General features: G+C 37.3%; 1 protein-coding gene across 2 annotated transcripts; it reads left to right on the top strand.

The window, feature by feature from the left end:
* Nucleotides 1–1,781: 1,781 nt before the first annotated feature.
* LOC140164499 (sorting nexin-29-like) lies at nucleotides 1,782–25,380 on the top strand. Of its 2 annotated transcripts, none has more exons than XM_072187790.1 (19): nucleotides 1,782–1,925; nucleotides 5,131–5,344; nucleotides 6,113–6,171; nucleotides 7,716–7,890; nucleotides 8,320–8,452; nucleotides 9,310–9,424; nucleotides 11,549–12,403; nucleotides 13,532–13,631; nucleotides 14,825–14,913; nucleotides 16,003–16,066; nucleotides 16,840–16,968; nucleotides 17,463–17,548; nucleotides 18,078–18,153; nucleotides 19,311–19,464; nucleotides 20,483–20,529; nucleotides 21,128–21,227; nucleotides 22,986–23,126; nucleotides 23,803–23,942; nucleotides 24,503–25,380. In XM_072187790.1, the coding sequence occupies exons 2-19, from the start codon at nucleotides 5,139–5,141 to the stop codon at nucleotides 24,606–24,608; spliced, it is 2,775 nt and encodes a 924-aa protein (XP_072043891.1). In that variant the 5' UTR covers nucleotides 1,782–1,925; nucleotides 5,131–5,138; the 3' UTR covers nucleotides 24,609–25,380. The 2 variants fall into 2 exon arrangements, with proteins under 2 accessions (XP_072043891.1, XP_072043892.1); XM_072187791.1 differs by having other exon boundaries at nucleotides 16,840–16,964; nucleotides 17,459–17,548.
* Nucleotides 25,381–25,548: the final 168 nt, after the last annotated feature.

Below are 25,548 nucleotides of genomic sequence, written 5' to 3' on the forward strand. Positions count from 1 at the left end.
CATTTTAGAAAATTTGGATATTAAAAAAATTACGGCTAATTAGGCTAATTAGGATATTTTAGATATTTTGGATATTATTATGGCTAATTAGGATATTTAGATAATTTGGATATTATTATGGCTAATTAGGATATTTTGGGTATTATTCTGGCTAATTAGGATAATTAGGATAATTTAGAAATTTTGGATATTATTATGCCTCATTAGGATAATTTGGATATTTGGATATTTTAGATAATTTGACATGTTGGCATGGTTCATAACTCACTCAAAATTTTCTTCTTGTCCCTCATAATTGTTGCACAACCCCTTAAGGGACCGTCACAAACACTTGTTGGGGGGGGCTGAGGCAAAATGGGGGGGGCTTAAAGGTTTTGACTCTCCTAAGTGGGCCCTGAAAAAATGACAACAAATTTTCCCGGGAAAATTGAGTTTATATGATTCTCTATGGGGTTGACCCATAATTTTCATGTCAAAAAGGCGGGGCCCTGAAATTTTTAAGACCTGAAAAGGGGGGCCCACAAAATTTCGAGACCCCCCTAACAAGTGTTTGTGAACGGTCGGTCCCTAAGTCTATATGTAGACATTACATACCATTCATTATCTTTATAATTGTTGTGAAATGCAAATTACTAGAGAAATGAAGTTTTTTTTTTTTGCACAAGTTAAGCACATATCCCAATGCAAAATTCAAGTATAAATCTGGATTGACACTTATATTTAATTAATTCGCTAAGATTTAACAATTAATGGCACGAGAGACTGTGATTTTTGTGTTCGAGTATGAAGCGCAAATTTTGCTTCTGTCATTCACAATGAAAATAATTATATTTCTGTGAATTTAAAGTAAATGACACAAATTAGTTTATTTTATTTCCAAAAATTAAACAATTTCATGCAATTATATTTGATAACTAATTAGTGTACTAATTAACTGGATACAATTCGTAATTTGTTATACATTAGGCCAACAATTTTATGCTAAAAAGACAAAGAACAACAAATTATTTATGACGATGCGTGAGATTTTACTCATTTTTCAGCTTTTCAGCCTGGGCGTGAGATTTTACTACCTGGGCGTGAGACCGTGAGAAAGTGACCCAATCCCCCAATGCGTGAGACTCACGGCCAAATGCGTGAGAGTTGATAGCCCTGGGGACCGTTGTCACAAACACTTGTAAGGGGGGGGGCTGATGCAAAAAGGGGCCCTGAAATGTTTTGACCCTCCTAAGGGGGGGGCCCTGAAAAAATGACCACAAATTTTACACTTGAAAATATGTTTAGGCCTATATGATTTTCTATGGGGTTGACCCATAATTTTCATGTCAAAAAGGGGGGGGGCCTGAAATTGTCGAGGTCTGTAAAGGGGGCCCCGAAAAATTTTCGCGATAAAATTGTTTTGCATCAGCCCCCCCCTTACAAGTGTTTGTGAACGGTCCCCTGGCATCCAGTGTCTCCACACAGGGTTCCAATCGCTGGTCCTGCCTCAGCCGTTTTAGAGATTTATTAGGGTTTATTCACTAGTGGTGTGGTTTTTTCTTTTAGGTGGCTGTGCGCCGTTAACAGTTTGGTGGTTTACTGCTTCTTTTTTCACGCGGACAAAATGCATGAAAAAAAGCAATACTAAATAATCTGCACAATGCAGAGAATGCGATACTCCCATTAGGTGTTTACCTAAAAGAATGTTAAAAATGCTTCGAATTTTATGTCACGGCCAAATAATGGGCACATTTTATGCGTATTCATTTAAGAAAATAATATTCCTACTTGCTTGTTGATGCAATATTAATTTGTATCATTATGAATGTACAATAATTATGTTTCATTCAAAATCATCTAGAAACAACCCTGTGCGTATCAAAACATTGGTGGGTCAATGATGAAACATGTTGTTTTGTAGCCGACAGAAATTAGCGATTTTTGAGGTAATTGTTTAATAATATTTGTTAAATCACAGGAATTTAGTTTTCTGAGTGCTTTGCAAAGTGCATGCTGTTATGGCATAGCGTCTATAGATTTAATAGTGAGGGAGGTTGGGTACCGGCATGACATCAATATCATGACCATCATGCATGACCATCCATTGATTCAGTCACAGACTGTTGGAATGACAATCATGACATTGCAATGACATGGATGGTCATGGTCCATAAATCTTTAATATGTTACTTATGAATTTAATAATTATGATCAGCATCATGCGTTGATGATTCATGTTCATCATGAATAGGGCGATTGCACAGTAAAGGGAACTCTTACGTTGCTCGAGAAACACTAGTAGCCACGAATGCTCGAGGCATTCGTGGCTAGTGTTTCTCGAGCAACTCTTACGTTGTCTCTGGACAATGTTAGGCATGTTCACAAAATTTTCAAGTAGGATATTTCACATTGAAATTATTTTGTTTAAAAAGGTGATTATTTAACTTAAAAAATGAGGGGTCAACCATGTCTGTAGGTCAAAAATTAGCGAAGTTATGGACAAATGTCTGTTTTTAAAAAACTGCACTTTTCTGCGCCCATCATTGACAATGCCTTACACTGACTTACTGTACAAAAAAGCATGTAATGCACCATTTTTTAACACGATGATCCATTTTACACAAAGGCGATTTTATTTTAATCTAACTTTAACTGCATGCCGACTTCTGTATCAAGGATTCTCTTGGTCGGGCTGACGTCACAAAGGGGAAATAACCTTGTAAAACCAGTGTACGCATGTGCAGCGCATGTGCAGTTCCCCTTTCTCGAGCTGGTTGCTATGCGCGAGCTAGTGCAAAGGGGACAAAGGGGACAATGTTCCCGGATGTCCGACCGAGTGAATAAAGTACCAGCACTTTTTAGACTACGTCGTCAAGTTTCTGGTGTCCAAATTTCAAATTTTTGTATTTCCCTATGGGGATTAGGCCTGGCATTTTCGGGTAATTTTGTACCCGGGTACCCGCCGCAATTTTCAGGCGGGTAACCGGGTACCTGAATACAAAAAAAAAAAAATTTTTTTTTTTTTTTTTTAAGTTTTTATTTTTCGGTTTTGTAGTGTCTCTGGACCTAGACCTAAATGCCAGGATCATTCATGGTTGACCTAAAAAAAAAAAATAAAAAATAAAAAAAAAAATTTTATATGAAAATTGATAATTTGTATTCATGTCATAGTCTATTAATGATTTCAAAATGTATTGAATTTGAATGCATTTTGAAATCATTAATAGACTATGACATGAATACAAATTATCAATTTTTATATAAAAAATAACAAAATATCTTGATTTTTTTTTTTTTTTTTTTAGGTCAACCATGAATGATGAATGATCCTAGCATTTAGGTCTAGGTCCAGGATACTACAAAACCGAAAAATAAAACTTAAAAAAAAAAAATTTTTTTTTTTTTTTTTTTTTTTTTTGAATTTCGGGTACCCGGGAGGGTATTTCCTACCTGGTAATGTAATCTCAGGCGGTACCCGTTTACCCGACCGAAAATGCCAGCCTTAATGGGGATTACACAGTTAAGCCATTGACTGTGAGCTACTGTGGACACAACTTTTTGGATTGAATGTCGCCCTCTATAATAAGCAACGTGGACATGTCTAACATACGGGTATAGAACAGTCAACAGTATTTGTAGGTATGCTGAATTCAAATTTGCCATCAAACTGCATCATTTTATATATCAAATCAAAGCCCTTCCTTGAGTAAACAAAGCCAAAACTGAAAACCATTTTTTCATAGCACTTTCCGTAGCAAAGTTACATCTTGTCAAAGATTGACTTTCATCAAAAAGTTTCAGCTAGCAAAATTCCCCAAAACGGCATTTCAGGGGTGTTTCTAGATCTTAGTCTCATTATGATAGCAGCTTTTTTAATGGGACTGCTATCCAAATCCTCTAAAATTCCATGTGCGAAAGTGACTTATCACCATAAAAAATCATATATTTGGGTCAAGTGAAGTATAGAAAACATATTTATGTAGGTTTCCTTCTTAGGACAGTTGTTTTAAATTTCTATGTAAATATGCATTGACATTTTCGGCGAATTTGGCTGACTAGCAAATGTGTTAACTAAGGTTTGCCTGGGTTACCTAGTATAAGACCGTTACTGTCAATGTCGACTGTAAGTGTACGGCATGTACGGGGAATTGTTGAAGGAATATTCATGATATTATTATTATTAAGCTGAATTTATACTCGATCGCTTTTGCAGAAAAGCGATTTTCATGCATGCTCAGGCAAAAGCGATGTCGCTTTTGCAAGTTGAAGAAATCTCAACTTCCCTGCGATATCGCTTGACATGTGAATGCGTCAACCAATAACCATCTGGATCTATTCAGGCTCAGATAAATTTTTTATTTTCAATTGCCCGATCGGGCAAGCTTAGGTCAACTTTTGCTTGCCCGATTATGCCCGAATAATTTTGAAAGAAAACCATCAACAAGTTGCAGGACTTACCGTATTGTAATTAGCTAAAATTGCCTAAAAATATTACAGTGTTATCATAATACTATGCTTCTGGGAAATTAGTTGCTGGCTTGTCAGGAAATATATTTTGTACTGTTTGTCCTCACCATGCATGCATGCAATGAGACACTAGCCTGGCTGGTGATCACATAGTACCGTACCGTGTCAGAGACTGATATGTACAGCTGTTGTCAGGCAACGAGCTGAGTTGACCGAGTTTTGCAGAGTGTTTTTTCCTACTTCTTTCTAATAATTTTTGATGAAAATGGCTCCAGATATATACATTGTATGTCAATAATACGAGTGAAGGTGTTGTATGAAAGAGGAAGCATAGGATGAAATAATATAATTTCAGCTACATGTACATGTTACAATACATGGCAATTTTGAAAGAAAACATTTTTTAGATGGAAAAAACCCTTGTGTCGCTGAATTCACTGGATGAACATAAGTATGCAAGATGCACTGTTAAGTGATTTGAGATAAAGAATTTGAAAAAGAAAAGAAAAGAAGAAAGCCTCATTCCGCATCAAATTTTGGAAGTCCGAAGTGACGTGAGACAAAGAATTAATTTTGTTTGGCCTAAATGTAATTAACCAATCAAGGGCAGAAGGCAGTAAGAAGGCAAAAGGCATGTTGCCTATAAAGGGGTTAACAAATTTTATGATGTTTTCTTGCTATCAGGTGTAAAGATGACAACCCAGGAAGTAACAACAGACCGGCAACACCTACTAGACCGATTACTGGATGCCGTCAAACAATGCCAAGTACGATTTGGAGGGCGTTCAGAGTTGGCAACGGATAACGACAGCCGTGTAGTTTGTCTATGTGCACAGTTTGAGATTGTACTACAGCATGGCATGAAAAAGGCTACAGCCAACCCACTTAATGCTCTCAAGTAAGTGGACTATTCCAGTTGAAATTCATACACCCCCTGCTGTAGTCTACCAAACAGGTAGTGTGAATTTCAAATGGGGTTATACCTAAATGGGTGACTCAATTTGAAATCTACACCCCCAGCATTTTATTGTCAGCAGACTTTTCTTCCTTTTTTGTGAAAGAAGGACCCAAATTTACTCTCTAAATAGTCTTCCAAGTACAATTTAATCATTGTTTTCATTGAAGAAAGGTCCAACTCCATGGAGTTGGGCCTTTGTTACACACATTGGGTTTTAAAAAGGGGGTACTACACCCCTGGCCAATTTTGTGCATATTTTTGCATTTTTCTCAAAAATTATAACGCATTGGTGAAGTAAGATATTTATATTATAGGGGCAAGGACTACTGCACTGAAAATTCCGCAACTCAAGGTAAGTAGTTATTGACTTATTGATCAAATACTGGGTTTCCCATTTTTGACTCCACAACTGCTGTCTGTGCTGAAATACATTTACCAGTGCAGTAGTTGTAGTCCTTGCCCCTATAATATATATATCTGTCACCAATGCGCTATAATTTTTGAGAAAAATGCAAAAATAGGCACAAAATTGTGCAGGGGTGTAGTACCCCTTAAAGTGATCAATTTAGAGTCGGGGGTGATAGAATAAGAGGAAGGAGTCTTCCTGTGGTTAAGAGTAAAACTGAGAAAAGGATAAATGTATCATAGCAAAATCAGGCAAATTTTTAGTTTTTCTAATATTGTATTATTGTTTTTCCTCACATGCAGGCAAATGACAGGGATCACAGTGACAGGTTTACCCTACATGAAACCTGAGGCAGACCAAGGTGAGACATTAGCAGGGTTACCACAGTGGCGTAACTCTTATGCGCTCTGCTGGGGGGCAGCTCCCCGGGCACCCAGGCTAAGGGGGCACCCAGGCCTGGATACTATTTTGACATGATAGTACATGTACTTTCCGTGTTATAAGAAAGAAGTGGAAACCTTTATCCGCTATATGCATAGAATTACTCTTCATGTGGGTGCCCCCATCCGGTGCCCCCTTCAACACAAAATTTTTGCATGCTTCACGCCCATTACATCATAAATTGTCATTTGAAAGACCAAAGACATTTTCATGCGCCCCCGCGTAATTGTTTTAGGAAGAGGGAGTATTTTGTATTCTTGCCAGTTCATTGTTCAAGTTCATTGAAGCATGAAATAAATTTGACCTGAACACTATTTGTAAGTTATTCGGTAGGTATGTATGGCTTTCAATACCAAAATTGATTTGCTCTGCACCAGGCACACCCTTGGGGCACCCGATCTACTTTTGCCCCGGGCACCCTGACCTAAAGTTACGCCACTGGGTTATCACAATTTTTACGGGCCAAATACAGTTGTAGGATTTACATGACAGAGACATAAGGGGTCAGTTGTCTAGGTGTCAAAGATAAAAATTTTCCCAGTGGCCTAAATGTATACTAGACATTTTTTAAGGGGGACTGTATAATCTTCCTGGACTTTAACGGATCAGTGTGCACAAAGCACATGTAGACAAATTTGTAACTCTATTTTAATCTAAAATCAAGGTGTTTAAAATTAGGTCAAACTCTGACCGAACTGCCTGCCTCCATCCTGTTAAGAGCTCTGTGATTTTATATGAAGATAGGTTTTTCCTGAAGAAATTAGAGAGCATCCTGCCTGATGAAAGTTTTAATGACATCCTTTTTTTTACCAAACCTTTGCTGTTGATCATTTACCATTATTCAATGCTAAGAAGCCAGTTTTAACATTTGTGACCTTTCTCACAAAATGAGTGTAACTTCTCCAGGACCTTGAGAAGGCCATTCCAGAATTTCTTTAATTTTTGTTTTCTATCTTATGAATTTGGCTAAACAAAAGAAATTCTGGAGGAAATATGTGACATGATCTGGTCCATGGGGGCCAAAGGAGGCATTTTTGAAAATTGAGTTACTGTAATTATTACATTATACATACAATAGGCTATCATTTACTGAAAACCCCAAAGGTCTAGCATACTTGGTTCTAGAGTTATGAAGTTTTATTTTCTGATGTATTTTATTGCTTTTTTTACTCCATTTTTTTCTTAATCTCAGTTTTAAATTTGCTGCCTTTGGCCCCCATGGACCAGATCGTGTCACATATTGATTTCTGCTTTTTAATTTTTGAAGACCAAATTAAGCAAGGAAAAACCCTATCAGGTTTGTATGATTTTAAAGCTTACGAAGAAAGGAATTCAAATCAGTAATTAATTTCGTCAACTTGATGCTCATTTTGTGAGAGCAGATCACATTTCACATGCCTTGAAAAATAGATTTTCATGTATGCACTAATAAAAAAACTTTCCAAACTTCACATTCCATTACAGGGCTATGGCCAGTTATACGGGAACATCTCACCAAACATGAATTACAGAGATTCTTGTCATTAAAATGCATCACCACTGATGCCGGGCGTGGCAGGGCGTGGCTCAGAAGTACATTAAATGAACACTCCCTTGAAAGATACCTGCATATGGTGTTAGGATCACCAGAAAACTTAAGGTATGTAATGAAACAGTTACAACTAACAACTATCCACATCTGTGACTGTCAAAGGCATTTTGTCAGTCCCATGCATTAGCAGATTCCCCATTCATAGTGACAAATGGACAGAGGGTGATCTCCCCTACATGCACTATGGTTGGGAAATTTGGGTCAATCCTTCATGTAATTATTTTGTGTAAGCTAATCCTAATCCTGACCCTGAGAGAGATCAATCACATGCCTGGATGGGGCTTTGAACTGAAGCCCTCTAAAAGATAGGAAGAGAGAACAAGGAAAGTGAGAAGGAACAAAAGAGCAGATGAGTGAGAGAAGAAGAGAGGGAGAGAAAAAGAGCATAATAATCAAGTCCTTAAGTAATTTGCATCAAATGTTGCAGTTGGCATTAAAGCACATTTTTATCTGTTGCGTGTTTCTTTTGGTATACAGGCAATACTACGAACCATGGTCGTTTCTTTTGGATGATGAGCGGTCAAGTATGCTGCCTACCATGGCTAGAGGACTCTGCTCTATTCTATTTGCCATTAACATAGACAAAGACGAGTTGAATGGGCCTAAACAAGTAAGTAAACAAGTGTATTATGAAGGCTTGCCCACGATACTGTTTATATATTGTTTAGCACGATACTTCATTATTGTAATCGCCATAATGATCGTGTTGCTCACAATATTTTGGCATGTGTATTGATTGGCATCTGTGTGGCTGCAGCACTCTTTTTGCTCCTCAAATTTTCAGTACATTGGAAGAGTTCAGATGCATTTTCCCCAATTTGAGATTTAGACCATTTTCCAGTAACATCATCAGTAAAACCCAGCATTGGGTTCAAGAGACAGCCTGTGTGAAAACACGGCATTCGCAGTGATCTGCATGCAAACTCAAAGCGTTTGCATGAGGCACTGCGACATGGGTGTGTGACCATTGTGCAATACGCTTTGCGTTTATGATGCCACTATGTACAAAATGTAAATAAACAAGTGATGATATTGAATTGTTTTCCATTTTATAGGCTCAAAAGCAGTTTAAACAATGCGGATCTGGTCCTGGAGGCCAAAGACGGCAAATTTGAAATTGAGATAAAGGCAAAGATATGGAGTAAAAAACAATAAAATACATAAGAAAATAGACATCATAAAACTTTAGAACCAAGTATACTAGACCTTTGCTGTTTTCAATATATATGATAACCTAATGTGTGCACAAGAACGTAAGGTAATAGTTAAAATGCTTCCTTTGGCCTCCATGGACCAGTTCAGGTCACATATTGATTTGGATTGATCTGAAAATGTCTACATTAATCGCCTTCACAAGACTTTAAAATATGCAGCCTTTACCTACACTGTTGGATTGCCTAACAGTTGAAGCTGCAAATCATAGATATACCATTAATATTGACTTTGTCTCATTATTTATACCTTTAGGTAACACCAACGCTAACATCATTAATGCAGAGCACGGAAGTAGTACGTTCAGATAGTTTAGATGATGCAGATCAGGAACCAGTGTTTGCTGGAATGGCAACAGCCACCCCACCAGGTATGTCATGGGAACCAAGGGAGAACAGTGCCAGTGTACGACCTGGGAACCAAGGGAGAACAGTGCCAGTGCATTGATTGGTCACCCCAGGTTAAATAAGAAATAAATAAATAAATAAATGTCATACACACCCACACATCTCCATGTGTAATCTCCTCCGTACTCAAGCGACATACCGAGGATGTTTTGCACCATATTTTGTGTGTATATATGAGATTTTACCTGGCAACTGCAGACTGTATATCTACAATGTAATGTAGTAAGGAATGTGAATCTGGCAAATGTATTATACATGCAATTGTGGACATTTGCAGACCTCATTGAACTGAGGACAATCCCCCGTTGCAGATAAATGTGAAATGTCATGTTTGTGTCCTTGTTTTCCGGCAAACACCTGCGCACTCACCCCACCCTCACACACACACCAAATTTGCTATGATAAATGTTTGCTGGAATAGCAACAGCCAACCCGCATGGTATGTCACACTGTACACACACACACCCCAGGGTGGCAATTTACAGAATTTGCTTGATTTAGCAAGATTTCTAGTGAACACTTTAAGCAGGGACTACCTTTTGAGGAGAGCAAGAGCAATCACTCTCTACTGCTCTTCTTAACTCTGATATAGGAGAGTGATTTTTAGCTCTCCTTAGTTGACCATTCTCTCCTTACATTCTATTGTAAATGCTATAAACAGCTCTCCTTGAAGGCCCCAGAAGAGCTATTTAATGCTCTCCTGCAAATTCCAAAAGACAGTCCCTGTTTTAAAAGGATACTTTGGGTAAAATATGCATGTTTTTTTAGTTTGATTGGTGGGCTCTAGCATCAAATGAACCTTCAGTGGTGGGCACCAGAGAAGTGAGTGGTGGCCTCCTTCGCCCACTGCTGCCCATCGTAGCTACAACCCTGCCACACACCCACATACACCTCACAAACACCAACCTTAATATGATATATATCCCAATTGCACAAGTAGCATGTGCAGACCAAGAACCAGTATTTCGCAGTATTGCCAAAAAATTTCAGTGAGCCAGAATTGCTGGTAATATAATTGGTTTCTATGGGACAGGAATTAGCCGGAAGTTGCAGGAGCCGATATTGAAAGATCTCCTAATTTCATTCTTAACTATTGGTTTCTATGGGACAGGAAACAGACAGAAGTTGCGGGAGCTAATGTTGAAAAGTCTCCCAATTTTGTTCTTAACCATTGGTTTCTTTGAGACAGGAAATTATCAAAAGTATCAAGCAAAATCTTCAAAAGTCACCCAATTGGGCTTCCAAATCATGGGTTTGGCAACCCTGATATTTGCCAGCAGAGCTACATGCTGAGTTTTGATGTGATTGATAGATTGTGACAATATAAAGGCATTGGATTAAATCTACAATTAAGGGATCTGGAATCAGCATTTTGAGCGTGTCGACAGTATTTTTTATGGGACATGAGAGCACATCAGACATATCGAATTGCATTCTGAATACAAAGAATGTCTTTCTGATATCAAATAATTTTCTTTTTTTTTTTAAATTCACGATATAATACAAATTTTATGACAAATTATTAAAATTTGATATTTTTCACATTTTGATATATAACAGTCCTCGAAGTAAATTTTATAAATCTAATGACATATTCTTTAAGTGTATGTAGCTGGGAGGAAAAGCCGATGATCAATTGAAAATTTTGACCTTTCATATTGAAGATATGGATTTTTTTTACCCAAAGACCTAATTTTTTTTGGTGTTTTGGGGAAAAATCCATATCTTCAATACTGAAAGGTCAAAATTTTCAATTGATCATCGGCTTTTCATCCCACCTACATACACTTTAAGTATAAATCATCAGATTTATAAAGTTTACTTCGAGTACTGTTAAATATCAAAAATATCAATTTTTAATCATTTGCCATAAACTGTGTATTACATTGTGAATTTCAAAAAATCAAAATTATTTGATATCAGGACATTCTTCGTATTCAGAATGCAATTCGATATGTCTGATGTGCTCTAATGTCCCACAATAAATACTGTCCAAACGTTCATACCCCACCCCTTAAATATACAACGATTTTTTTTGTGAATTTTGTCAACAGCATCTAAATTGATATTATTGTGTGTCATTTCAGGTCCAAAGGAAAAGAAAGAGAAGAAAAAGAAGAAGAAAAAAGGAGCTATTTCTATTGTTTCCTTCAATGACTCTGATACCGGATCTACAGTCAGACATCGTGGGTCATCTCCTAAGAGACGAGGAAGGTCTCGCAAAGAATCTGTCGAATCTAACGAGAGCTCATCAACAGGGGTTGAATCTCCAGCGCACACGGCCCACAAACGAAATGACAGCATTAGTGAAATAGTAGATAACAGCGTCTCAAGAACTGAGGTTGAAAATGACATACATGTTGAACAAAATTTAAGCTACATTCCTGCAATGGAAGCTAATGGTAGTGTAAATTATGATATAAACTGGAACCAACCAGTTGAAACTGGTCTGGTTAAGTCTGAAACTGGTAAAGACCAGTCGGATGAAGTAATGATCAACAGGACCGAAACGAGTCAGCCGCAGTCTGTACCGACTAGTCAAAACCAGTCATATCCTGTAAATGAAACCGATTTCTTAGAATCAAGATCAAACGTAGATCAAAGTCAACTCATTTCGTTTAAAATCAAAACGCCCCCGCCCTCACCATACGAAAGCGCAGCTGCTCAGTATGATAGAATTCGCAACTCAGTCGATGCTAATGACATTGCAAGACAGTTACAAAATGTTGTTTCTGTGGAAGAAAACTCAACTAGATCTGCTAGCCCTGCTTTGGAAGAGAAAACAGAAGACAGTGCCGATGACTCATCAGTGAGCGACAAACGTCTGAACATAACGGGTCGTGATTCTCCACTTGGTGGCTCTAGAGGGAGCTTTCATATCCTTAGTGACCAGGATGCTGAGGCGATGTATCCTATAGTACATGATTTAGGATCACAGCAGGGTAGGTATGAAGAGGTCAGCTGTAAAACGTATTAATTATTATATGTGATATGTTCAAACTAAATGAGTCTGATGTCGATCAAAATCAAAATTCAGCTTTCAATTAAATTACATGAGCCATTCTCAGAGCTTTATTTTGCTGAAAACCATCCACAGATATGGCCATTTTAGTGTTGTTGTTAAAAATAAAGAAGTTGAATACCATTATTGGTTATATCTCAAAATCAATATTTCCAATATCTGAATCATTTTGTTTGATCACGTCACATAATGCTACTTGATCAAGCAAAATGAGCAGATGTCAGGAATGTTGATTTTATAAAGCCAATAATAGTATTCAAATTCCGTTGTATTTTATTGTTGTGAGCAACACTAAAATGACCATAGTTCTATAACCATCAGGGATATAAATCTTCCGGAAATTTGGCCCCCCAAAAAATCCGGAAATGTGGCTTTTTTTTCTGGAATTGGATGATGATAATTTGTCATAAAAGGAGCCAAAAATCTTATTTAGGAGGGGGGTGATACCTTGCAGCCTATTTCCCAGACAAACTCCTCTAAATGTTCCATACTATGTGCAAGCCCTCGGCCACCTGTCCAAGAATCAGTTGGATTTTCAGGAAATGGATATGTTGCCCATTTACACCCCTGAACCATAAGTCGCAGTATGACAGGGTTTTCAGAAATATAAAGCTCTGAGAATGGCTTGAAATTTTAGCTTGATCGCATTACATATATGCCATGCAATGTATGGTGTTATTTTTCAAAGACAATGTTGCTTTTGATAGTATTTTTTTATATTTTGGTATCACTTTTTCTTTCTTTTTTTAAATGGATATGAGCCAAGTTTGAGGTGATTCTGACTTCAAAATTGTTTTTACTTTCTGGCGGACGCCACAATCCTGGACACATTCTCAACACCATTTTTTGTAAGGGCGCACTTACTAAATGCTATCAGATGGTGATGGATGATTATCCAAAATGAGTTTGTAAAGCACCCTGGGCAATTAATATGGAAATTGTTAGCATGCATGTTGTTCCATACCCAAATAATAGTAGCTGAGATCAAATAAACTTAAAAGTAGTGGCTTGCACAAGTGTTAAATTTTGATTCCTGTTTATGTTTCAGATGAGACACAATCTAACGACTCTAGCATGTTAGGTTTTGGTGCTGAGACAGAGAACGCTGCGTTAGGATTACTACTGGCGCAAAAAGGACTTGCTGAAAGGTAAGGGAATGTGCTTGTCAATCAGTGATTCTAGCATGTTAGGTTTTGGTGCAGAGTTAAAGTTTGTTTAGTTTATATAAGGCGGAAAAAATAAGACTCATAACCCAGTGTATTGCAGCGGTTGGGCAAAATGCTTGTGCATTGCGTAATGCATGACCGGTGCATGCTTATGTGTATTTACGCGAGCGTGAGTTGGGATTTATTCACTGGCGCAGTAACAAAAGCCGAATAATTTCCACCTATAATAAAAGCATAACAAACTTTAGAGATTGCTGCGTTAAGATTACTACTGGCGCAAAAAGACTTGCTGAAAAGAAAGGGAATTTAGTATAGGGTGATTCCATGCCAAATCAACATATGTTGTTGCCCTTACATCACCATCACCAGGTTTTTTTTTTTTGGATGTGTCTTCGGATACCCAAGTTATGTGCAAGTTTAGAATATTGTTGATTTAGCTCCATTCTTCTGGCCTATTCCAGTTGAAATCCTACACAGGGGGTGTAGATTTGAGATTAACCCTATTAGAAATTCACAACCCCTGTGTGGAAGGTTTTCTTTTTTTTCCAGGGGGTGTATGGATTTCAACTGGAATAGTCCAATCCTGACCTTGAAATGATGTAGGGTTTTCTTAAACGTGTTTTTCGTAGATTAAAGGGCCAATTGCAACTGCTTTGCATGGCTATAGTCAAATATAATGTGTTCTTTTTTTTCTTTTCTTTTTTTCAAAATCTAGGGAGGAAATTGAAACAAAGTGTCACAGATTAGTGGCCCATTAATTACAGACTGTTCAGAATACTAAATGTATAGGAATGAAAATATGTTTTAAAATTTCCGGTGATTTCGAGGGCAAAGATAAATACGGATGGATGTAATTTAGAAGCATTAGTTTGTGTAGGTGTTATTCTAATTGTGGCCGCCTGCATAAGTACACCGTCGCCAATTTATCTGACTGGTACAGTACCAATGCTGCTACTGCACAGTGGTACTGCACTGGTACTACGCTTGTATTCCCAGTACCTACGGTGTACCTGTGCAGGCAGCCGCAATAAGAATCTGGTTGTGTAAGTTGAATTGCTCTCCTTTATAGAGTACTAAAACATTGTAATTTAAAAGCAAACCAAAATGTTGCATGTGTTGTACAAGTTTGCCTTTTTGTTCATCTTTTAACAAGTTGTAATTGTTTTTGTTGATAGCATGAACCAGTCCAAACAGAAGCCTTCTTCTTGGTTTGGTGATGGTGCTGGGGATGACTTATCTCGTCGCTACCAAACTATGTCCAAAGGTATGAACAGTTTGTGATTATCTTTGTGGGTGTGTGTTTGTAAACACAATCAATGGGCCATTTCAGCTACATTGTATGGATTTCAACTGCAATATAGCCAAATCAATTATGGGAATTGATGCTTCCTGGACAGAGTACTAAATCCAAAATGGGATAAAGATGCATAAACAACATCCACAGTTGCGATTTACTGAGTGAGTCCGCACTCAGCGGTCAGTAAAAACTGTAATAATCCACATTGTTCCAAAAAGAAATCTAGTAAACCTTGAATAATAACAATATTCATAATCACACACTCATGTGTAATTGTAAAATACCAAAAAAAAACCCGCAGTGATTTAATAGTGCGCTACGCACAGGCACAACGCTTAGACCACAAGCCTCAGCACACTTTACAGGTTGTCGCTGACCACTACGGCCCCACATCATTCCACAAACCAGTAAATAACAATTCAGGGGCTTTGCTGCTTCTAGAGCGCACACCCTAGACATTCCACAAATAACCTTCTCAACCAGGATCAGCTCCCCGAGTTTCGTACGGGTTACAACGAGACAATTTAGCAGTAATTGTCCAGGGGAATTTCAAGCTAACTCAATTTTTCCACGAGAGCGTACTAGCTATAGGCACCGTCAGGGTTCGAACCCGCAACCTCTCGCACCATAGTCGAACGCCTTATCGATTGAGCTAACTTGACTGCTTGAATTGTATCCATGTTAGTCAGTGGTTACATGTGTGCAGCGTTTGAAATAAGCCCTATCGCAGTGCAATTTGCTCCTAAAAATTGCCTGTTGCGATACAACTTAAAGAGTGTGGTGCAAAATTGTGATATCACATTGTACTGACTTTATGTGTTGATTGTCTGAGACTGCACTTCAAATTGCTCTGCGTCAAATGAAATTGCACCACAACTTTCAAATGGGGTGCAAAAGTGCACCCCAAGGTAAAAAAATAATTTGAAGGCTGGGTGTGCGTGCATGTGGATGAGGGAGTAATCACCCTATAATGCAGCTGAGCACTTCGATATTTGTATGTTTATAGAGGTAGTTATTTTTTTCTAATCTGAAATCATAAAATTTCTCTATTTTCAGAGGAATTACGTCAAGCTGTTCTAGCCATGATGACTCGTAATGATGAGCTTCAAGACCAAAACAGGTAACTATACAATGTATTCAATGTACATGTACGCCTATAATACATGATGTCTCTGTGTCATGTCATGATGCTACACTTCCTTCAAACTTTCCAGCAATCACTTTTTCAGTATCCAAAACAAATCCTTCCTGTCCCTGAAATGATCAGTTTACCAGTTTCTCATATTGCCAAGGGTAAAGTCCTGCATCAATAATGTCTGAACTTACGCTTGTGTAAATTCACATAAGCGTGCACAAGTCATGCATTGCACAACTAGTACAAGTGCTGCGCACAACTGTGTGCATGCCATTCTATATCAATACATGATGCTATGAGTCTTATTTATTCACCAATTATATAAGCCAAACACACTGTAATATAGGATCCTGATGGGGAATCCGCTTTAATATAGAAAGTGACATTTTCCTGGGAAATACTAAAGGGATTCTGCAGCCAAACAAAATTGTTACGCTAGCCCAAGATCACAACAGTTGAAGAAAACTTGTAGTCACCTGCTCCGCAGCGGACTGATGATGATGACCTGTATGAAATTTGGAGAGCTGAACCTGGCTGTGATGGTTATTCTCACTTTACAGGCTGGTTAGGGTTCTGCATACTGATATCTAGAGCAGTATCCCTGAATGTTGGTAAATGGTTTACAATGTATAATGTGTATCTTGGGCCGAGCTTAATGAGGTCGTAGTTTTCTATCAATTCCAAATCATTGCACTATATAAATCTGTGCCTTGTTTATAATTATTCTTCTTTTTTTTGTACTATTAATTCCCTTATAGGTCTTTGAGGGGTTTGCTTGATAGTGAAATGGAGCATGCTGCTAAACTCAGAGGAGAGCTTGAAACCATGAAAGAATCCAGTATAGAAACACAGGATAAATTGAACATGCAAGTCCAAGTATTGTCTAGGTAAGTGTTGCAGGGTGGTGGTGATAAGTCTCATTATTGGTCTACATGTACAAGAAACAATATTGAAGTATTATAAAAGATGGGTGACCTGATCGACAGCCTCATCCCCAAACTTTTTCCTATCAAAATGGAGATTTTGGCATCAGAAGAAAGCTCATATTTTGCTCATAATCCCTGTGAAATTTTAGGCCTAAAATATATTTAGTTTAGATATGTTATGAATGAAAATCCCCAATGTGGTATACCACTCATACCGTTCTATGTGCCATTGTGAGACACATTTATAATATCAAAACAGCTATAGTGGAACTTACCTTAAAACTTGGGAATTGAATTATTTCAGTATAGTTAGGCCTCAATGTGAGGTACCGGGGTACAAAACACAATCATCCTACCTTTAATTTCACTTGCAAATCCATTAAATGTAAACCTTTCTCATTATTAATTTACCACATGGTTTCATTTTATTTCTTTGTCACAAATAAAATACACAGGGAAAATGATGTGCTGAAACACCAACTCAAGAAGTATGTAGGAGCTGTGCAGATGTTAAGACGAGATGGACCTGCTGCTGTAGATGGTAAGAAGATGACTACATCAATTCTGATGCGATGCATACAGAAAAAATGTATCATTTGTTAAATTTGTGTCCATTATGGAACAATATGCTGCATATTCTGTGAAAACAAATGTTGTGTTCCTGAAATGCAATTATTTCCTTTTTACCAAAAACAATGTAATAATGGAAATAAATTTGATCGCCTCTTTTATATTGTGCATGTTGTGCTCCGCATACAGAATGCCACATTCACAAAGACATACTTCTGGCATGTACACTGGTGCGCGGCAAACAAAGAACATCAATTCAGCAGCCAAGGGTCTCAAAACTACCAACTTACGGCTTTCCGCTCATGGGAGCAGGCCACATTTGGACTTCAACATCAATAGATATGAGCAAAAAAGGATTGAAAAATATAAAAAAATTAGCTTTTAATACCTTTTAGGATAATGTGACATATATGAAGGGTTTTCACAGATCACATGATCACAAGTATGTTTCTTTATGCTGTAAATTAACCTTTGGTACCGTAAAATGATTTTACTTCCAGGTTTGCCAGGTATGCGACTAGATGAACCGCAGCCAGCTATACCAGAGCCTAAGCCATCAGCACATGCAATACAAAGGTAACGGAATTCATAATACAAATGTGATGTGATGTGATGAAGAAGCTAAGTGAGTGGTTTTCGCTAATATTGATTTTGAGACACAGCCATAAACAGTATTCAACTTCATTAATATCTTATTGTTCTGACCAACACTAAAATGATCATATCTGTGGAACCAGTTTTGTGATGCAGTTTTTCAGCAAATCAAAGCTCTGAAAGTGCCATGATTATAAAATATAATTTGAAACAGAATTTGACTATTTTTTGTTGATCACATCACAAATGTGACCCAACACCAAGTGTACAAAAATGTGTGTTCCTGATAAAGTGTTTAGCCTAAATTGATGCAGTTTGTATGCATATTCAGCTTGTTTTTGATCTGTTTTGCTTGATTTGATACCGTTTTCCTCTATTTTTCATTTTATTTTTGTAAATGCCAAATATGATACCTTTAATGGACATTTCACATAATACTTTCTTATTAAGCCAAAAGGTTTTCGTAAAATTTTCATTTTGTTATTCTTTGCCCAAATTATTATTTTCTTATTCTTTGCCAAAATTTATGAATTAATATTAGTAACAAATGTCAGGAATATTTCCTGTCCATTTTAAACTGAGATACTGAGATATAATGAAAGAAAAGGCACTCGCTGTTTTGGTCGCTCAACTGTGAAGCTCTATGGGGTATTTAATGTTGTATTACAACATTCAATGGTCTGTTGTCCTACCAAGAAAACAAATTAGGCTGATTCCATTTAAAGGATTATTTCATGATCCTAGCATCCTCTGTTTTTGATATTTTAGTAGATATCCACGAAAAAAGCTTATTCCAAACATTTCAGTTGATTCCGATTTTGCGAGTTATGTATGATTATGTATATTGCACTGCTCCATATGGTACACCAGAATGTATTCAAATGTGACAATATTTTTGCTATATGAATTAATCTTCAAGAACTTTTTTTTGCATATATTATATAGTCAGAGGTGGTATAAAAATCTCAACTATTTTTATTTTTGAGAACAGTGGGGGGATGAGGTTGTGGATCACGAAATCCCCTTTTAAATGTAAGTTGGCAAGCCAAAAAAAATCAGGTTTGAAAAAGATTTACCAAATTCATTTAAAAATATTGTACATTATGGCATTCATTTAAAGAATCTTTTGTGTATTACAGTGACCAAGAGGCTGATTATGAACGTAAACTAATCCAGGTGGCTGAAATGCACGGAGAATTGATGGAATTCAATGACTACATCAGCAGACAACTCAAGATTAAAGAGACAATAATTAGCAGACTTAAAGATGAACTGGTAGATCTACGAGGGCCGGTAAGTATTGGTCTTATCCAGTTGAAATCCATACGCACCTTGGAAGACATGACCTTGATCTCCCACATATGGGGTGGAGATTACTAATGGAGCCAGCTATTCCGGTAACCCAATTGAAATTCACACTCCCTGTGTGGAAGATTAAGGTTATGTTATCCCTAGGGGGTGTGTGGATTTCAACTGAAATTGCCCTTTGATCACGCATGGCAGGCTTGGGAAATGGATGAGGGGCCTTAGTTCACCAGTTTTTGCTGGGAATCAAGAGTTATTTTTCAATGACAATTAACATGAATTACATCATGATTATGGATGGATTAACCATACAGCAAGTACAATCAATTGTCAGAATTGATACTGCGCTGCCTGAATCGAATAATGTTAAAAAATAGATGCTTAGACTCAGGTCGCCACAGGCTTTTCTTCGAAAAAACATCTGTGTCTCTTGTTCCCAACCCTTTAACAATTATGAATGAGCTTTTATGGGTAATATTTGCTGTTTGGGTTGCTTGGACCATAATTCGATTATCTAATTACTCATTTTTTGGTAACCTGCAACAAAAAAAGAATTGAATTTGTAAATTTTACGTTCAAAGCATACAAGCAACTATATCATAGAGCACTATTTATGGACTTACAGAAAGGATGACATGAAAAAACATGTAATAAAACCAAATATTGTAATTAGTATATAAATAAATTAATATTCTGCATGATTCAATTGGCTGCTTCTGCCCAATGATCTATTCTTAAAGGAGCAAGTCAGCCACTTTGTAAATTATTCTAAAATGGTACATGCTATAAAGAGCATCTCAATGCAAACATGCTAGCAATATTAGTATGAACAATTTGAAAACTTGACTGTATAGTGACAATAAGGAGGAAAAAATCAAAAATTGCAACTTTATGAAAATACTCTATGCAACACTAATTTATTATCTTTTTTGTATTTTGTTGTTGTTGTTGTTGTTGTTGTTGTTGTTGTTGTTGTTGTTGTTGTTGTTTTGTTATGATTGTCCAGCTTCCTGAAGATGTACCTTCGGATCCAAATTCACCTGTATCAGAATTGTGAGTACATTTAACTAAAAACACTCAATTGTAAACAATCGCAACATGCCATACCGAGATTAAGATATTTCTTTCAGCAATAATTTGTTCTCAATTTATGCCCTTCTTGAGTACCAAGAGGGCAGGGGCGTAGCCAGCTTTCTTGGTCAGAGGGGGCAAAATAAAATTTCAGGGGCACAGCTGAAACATGCATTTTTTGTTTTTAGAGAGACTGTATGTCTTTGAGCCTCCCAAAAAGGCTAAAAGGCTTTTTTGGGATGTGTGTGTGTAGCACGCAAATATTTTGAATTTGACACTATTTTTGCCCATGATCGAGATGAAAATGGTTTTATTGTGACAATGTGCACACACAGCGCGCACAAATTTTGTATTTTACACTATTTTGGCCCATGATTGGGGCAAATTTTGATGCCAAAGTTGCTCCTTGCCATTTTTCTTTTCCTTTGCCCTTTGGTCAGAGGGGCAATTCTGTTGAGGCAGTGGAACCTAATGGTTCATCATAACTCAATTTACATTGGCCCAAGGGCCTTCCTTATGTTCAGCACTGTTTATTTTGTTAAGTAATACATTTTAAAGTGTCTTCATTATTCTGTAACAGCGAGCCATTCTCAGCAGCCACATCGCGTCCTCTAATCAATGTGTGGATACCGTCAGCATTCTTGAGAGGCAAAGGGAAAGATGCATTCCATGTGTACCAAGTGAGTTGTTAGGCCTATTTGTTATATGCTAAAAATAATGGTGTCGCCCATGTTAATAACACAGACGACACCATTATTTTTGGCATATAACAAAACGGCCTTGCCACATTGTTCTACTTAAAATAACACTGTTATATGAGATGATAGATGTACGACTGCAGCTAAAAACGATACCTTACTAAATTTGTTGTCATTCTTAACCTGAATGATTCCATTCAAAAATATAATCATATACATGTTTCTTTAATTAAATCAGTAATCACAGGTATACCAAATTTTAATTAAATTAAATCCTACATTTTACAAGGAATTACCTAGGGCTTAGAATTAATCAGTCCCGGTGTTGCTATACGCCTCTGATTGGTTCAAATAGCACGTACATGTATCATGTCGCCGCACAGGCGCTGAACCATCTTATATTGTATCATATACAGCTACATGTATTAAAGAACCAATGAGATTACAGGAACTTCCTCAAGTGTTCAAGAATAGTCAATAACAACAACTGCATGTTTGGAAGCTCACCTTACTTGATACTTGATAGGTAACTTCCAAACAAGCAATTATCTGTTGTCCTGGAAACTGACAACAATGTACATGTGGTCCAAAGAACAGAAAATGAGATGCAGAAGAAATGGAAGGTGTGGTGCGGTTAAAAACTTGATGAGCTGCTGTCTACCAATTCCAGCAAGAGGCTGGCAGCTGCAACTGCCTGATAAAGGGCATTGCAGCTATTCAAGTTGAAAGCAATGTTGTAGACACAGCCTGATTTAAGATCAGACTCCACAGTGGTATAATCGTATTAATTAAAGGTAGAAAGCATATCTTTATATATCCAGGTTCGCCTGTAGATGGTGCACTTCACTTACCTCAATAGATATTGCCCTTTAGATGAGCCACTTTCGCTATTTTGTAAAATATATTAAGTTATTTTCCACACACAAGTGCTAACCATAGTAAAACAATTATCAGAGCTAACAAAATATTTTGTTACTTTGACTTCACCAAACCATTGGTCAGTAATAAATATACAGGCCAAAATAGATTGCTTCCATAGGATGAGGGTTGGGCACAACGTCTAATTTGGTCCTAAAAATATAGCCCCAATAGGTACCAATTATGGCTAATTTCCATCATGTCCTGTGCTTTTGTTTTTATTCAAATAAAAAAGGGAAACTATTCAAATGTTAATTATTATGCTTGACGCAACGTTCCCGGAACCACCGCTAGGTGGCAGCACACAACGAAAGCTTTGATGGAACACCTTAATTACTTTTATATGGAAAAACCAGGTAATGCTCTGAGATGCCCGAGATATTTATGATGTAGCCACAATTTTGACATTGTAGCGCATGGAATGCCTTAGAATGGTTTCAAAAGGGTTGGAAACGCTGATAAATATACAAAACGGCATAGATCTGGGCCAAAAAAGTGCATTTAATCGACAGATCTAATAGACCTGTGACGTCTGCGTGATGTCACGAGTCTATACATGTACAGGTAGCCGGGTATAGCCCCCTTCATCTGGCCAGACGCCGCCAACGGCATCTATCTCTAGTTCCGAAAAACTCTGGATGAAATTTATTGCATCACCAGGGTGTGATAGACAGAGTCATCAGTACCTAATCTGACACCGATAGCACTATAGGACCAAATAAGATATGGTGCTTTACAGTGTGGACAGGACATGTATTAACTTCACATGATCTGTTGTCAGGCTCAGATGGTTCAAGTTTATTCTCTTATTTACCTCATCAGATATATGTAAGAATCAAGGATGAGGAGTGGAATGTTTACAAGAGATACACCCAGTTTAGGGATTTCCACCTCAGATTACGCAAATCACATGCTGTAGTACACACCTTTGAATTCCCGCCAAAGAAAGCCATTGGTAGTAAGGTAAGGTGGAATGATTGTGTCGTATCTGTTTGTTTTAGTGTATGTTTGTCTGTGTCCCAATTAGATTCCCCCCTCATTTGAGTCACACAAATCACATGCTGTGTTTTGCAGATTTCTTTTTACAAATTATGCGTACTGCTAAGGTCTAAGGACCTTCCATGTCAAGATTATAAAAAATCGATATATCAGCCACTCAATATCAATAAAAATGGATATATCCATTTTCCACACAATTTTTGCGATCTGAAAATTTAAGTTACTAAAAGCTTCAAAAAGTAGAATATGGAATATAAACTTCCAACTGCTGTATGTAAAGCAAAAGTTATTAATTCCAGAGGTTTTGACATTTCAAAATGTGTCTGCTCTGGTGTAATATAGCGGTGGCGAACACATTGTAAACGCCAGATTTTTCAATACTTTTTTCATTATCGGCAACTTGGATATATTGATTTTCTTCAAAAAGTAATATCAGTGGTATTGATTTTATTGGATAACTGATTTATTGATTATTATTGATATATCAACGGCCCTTATAACTGTCTAGTGCATGTTATTTTGCACAAGTTTGTATACGCAAGGACTACCACTTAAAGAGGACTTTGCAGAACATTATAGTACACACATTCAAATTCCCACCTAAGAAATTACCATTGAATTTCTTTTTCTTTTCTTTTAGGATGCCAAGTTTGTGGAAATTAGGAGAAAGAAACTACAGCAGTATCTTAGATGTGTGCTCAATTTCTGCATCAAATCTACATCAGAATTATCCGAGAGACCCTGTAAGGAAACACTGGTTTCCATCATGCCATTCTTTAAGTAAGTCTTATAGTATTGGGGAATCAGTATAATGGTCTATTCCAGTTGAAATCTATATACACCCTGTATGGAAGACATGACCTTAATCTTCCATTACCTGACTCCATTGAAATCTACACCTCCTGTGTAGAAGATTAAGGTCATATTTTTTATAGGGGTGTGTGGATGGAATAGGCCAATGCAAGGGGCAATGTTCAATGGTATGAGCTTTAACGAATTTGAGTATTAATAATGTTAGAACTTTGCTTGTTGTGTTGTATGGTTTATTTTAAATTGATCAGTTAGGTTATAATTGAGACAGCAGATCATCACAATCATTTTGAACCACACCGCTGAACACCATCGAGAAATTAAAGTTTCTAAGTGTTTCTAAATCAGAGAAATTTACACCAAAATTACTCAAATAATGCTGTTGCTGTTTTGCATCAATGGAAGTAAATTTTGGGGAGCGAAAATCAAATATTGTGTAAACTGGTAAACTTCAACACCTCTCCACAAGCAGTTGCTTTGATGTGAGCATATGTAAACTCTTGAATCTTTTTGTTTTATGTTTTTTTCAGTGATTCGTCCAGAAAACCCAGTAAAGCTGCTGCCAATACGTCTGGAAAACCAAAACTATTAGCAGGAAGAAAAGGCACTCAAACACCGGAATATGATGGGCTATGATGACACACAATATATGTAACCATAGTAATAATAACTACAGACAATTCACCAATTGGCAAAGTCCAAGCATCATCTGTCTAATGAAAGGCCGATCGCTCGATATGAAGTGCAACATAAGAAACTGCTGCCCCCGTACCAACATAATTTTTGCGTCTTTCACATAAAATGCAAAGGCGTGCAATCCTTTATCACATAAATCCAAATAATGTGCATGATTTGTTAGAGACTGTCAATCAAACAATCTCAAATTCTCATTGCATACAACGCACAGGGACTTTGTCCATTGGTCAGCTGTCTGTAGTTCTCAACCAATAAACTCATTCAGGAAAGGCATACATACACTGGAATATGATGGGATTTGATGGGAAAATGCAAATAATATTTTTCCTGTAGTGAACATAAACTATGGAATCTTAAACACCAATTTGATAGAAAGCTGTATATGTGACCTAATCACAGTCGGGTGCTATTTTCTGTATTACCTGTATGTTCACACTCAATGCGATACAATATATCCTGAGATGTGTGTGAAACAAGGTGCACCACCAGGCCTTGCCGTTTGAAGCTAGCGTTCGCTCTTGTTCGCCACGTACCGCTCGCCCAATTCTAGTGAGCGATTTTTCACTCACCATAGACACTAAATACCACTCGCTGTGAATCACCCAAAATTATACTACATTCAAGTTTCAGCGCTATCAGTGTATTCGATTTATCATGTTTATCGTAATAATTAGCCTCAATTAATCACTGAAAACAAAAGAGAGGGTGCAAACAGTGTTTCATATTGGAATGAATGATCTTTCAGACCTAGAGAGTGACTCGACCTGCAATACATAGAGAGTGATTCAGTTCTGAGAATGATTCGCCCACTCCCCTAGCATCATGCTAGCAAGTGAGATTGATCACTCACCTTTAAAATTTAGACAGCAAGGCCTGCACC

Source organism: Amphiura filiformis, chromosome 11, assembly GCF_039555335.1.
Source record: "Amphiura filiformis chromosome 11, Afil_fr2py, whole genome shotgun sequence".
NCBI classification, from domain to species: domain Eukaryota; kingdom Metazoa; phylum Echinodermata; class Ophiuroidea; order Amphilepidida; family Amphiuridae; genus Amphiura; species Amphiura filiformis.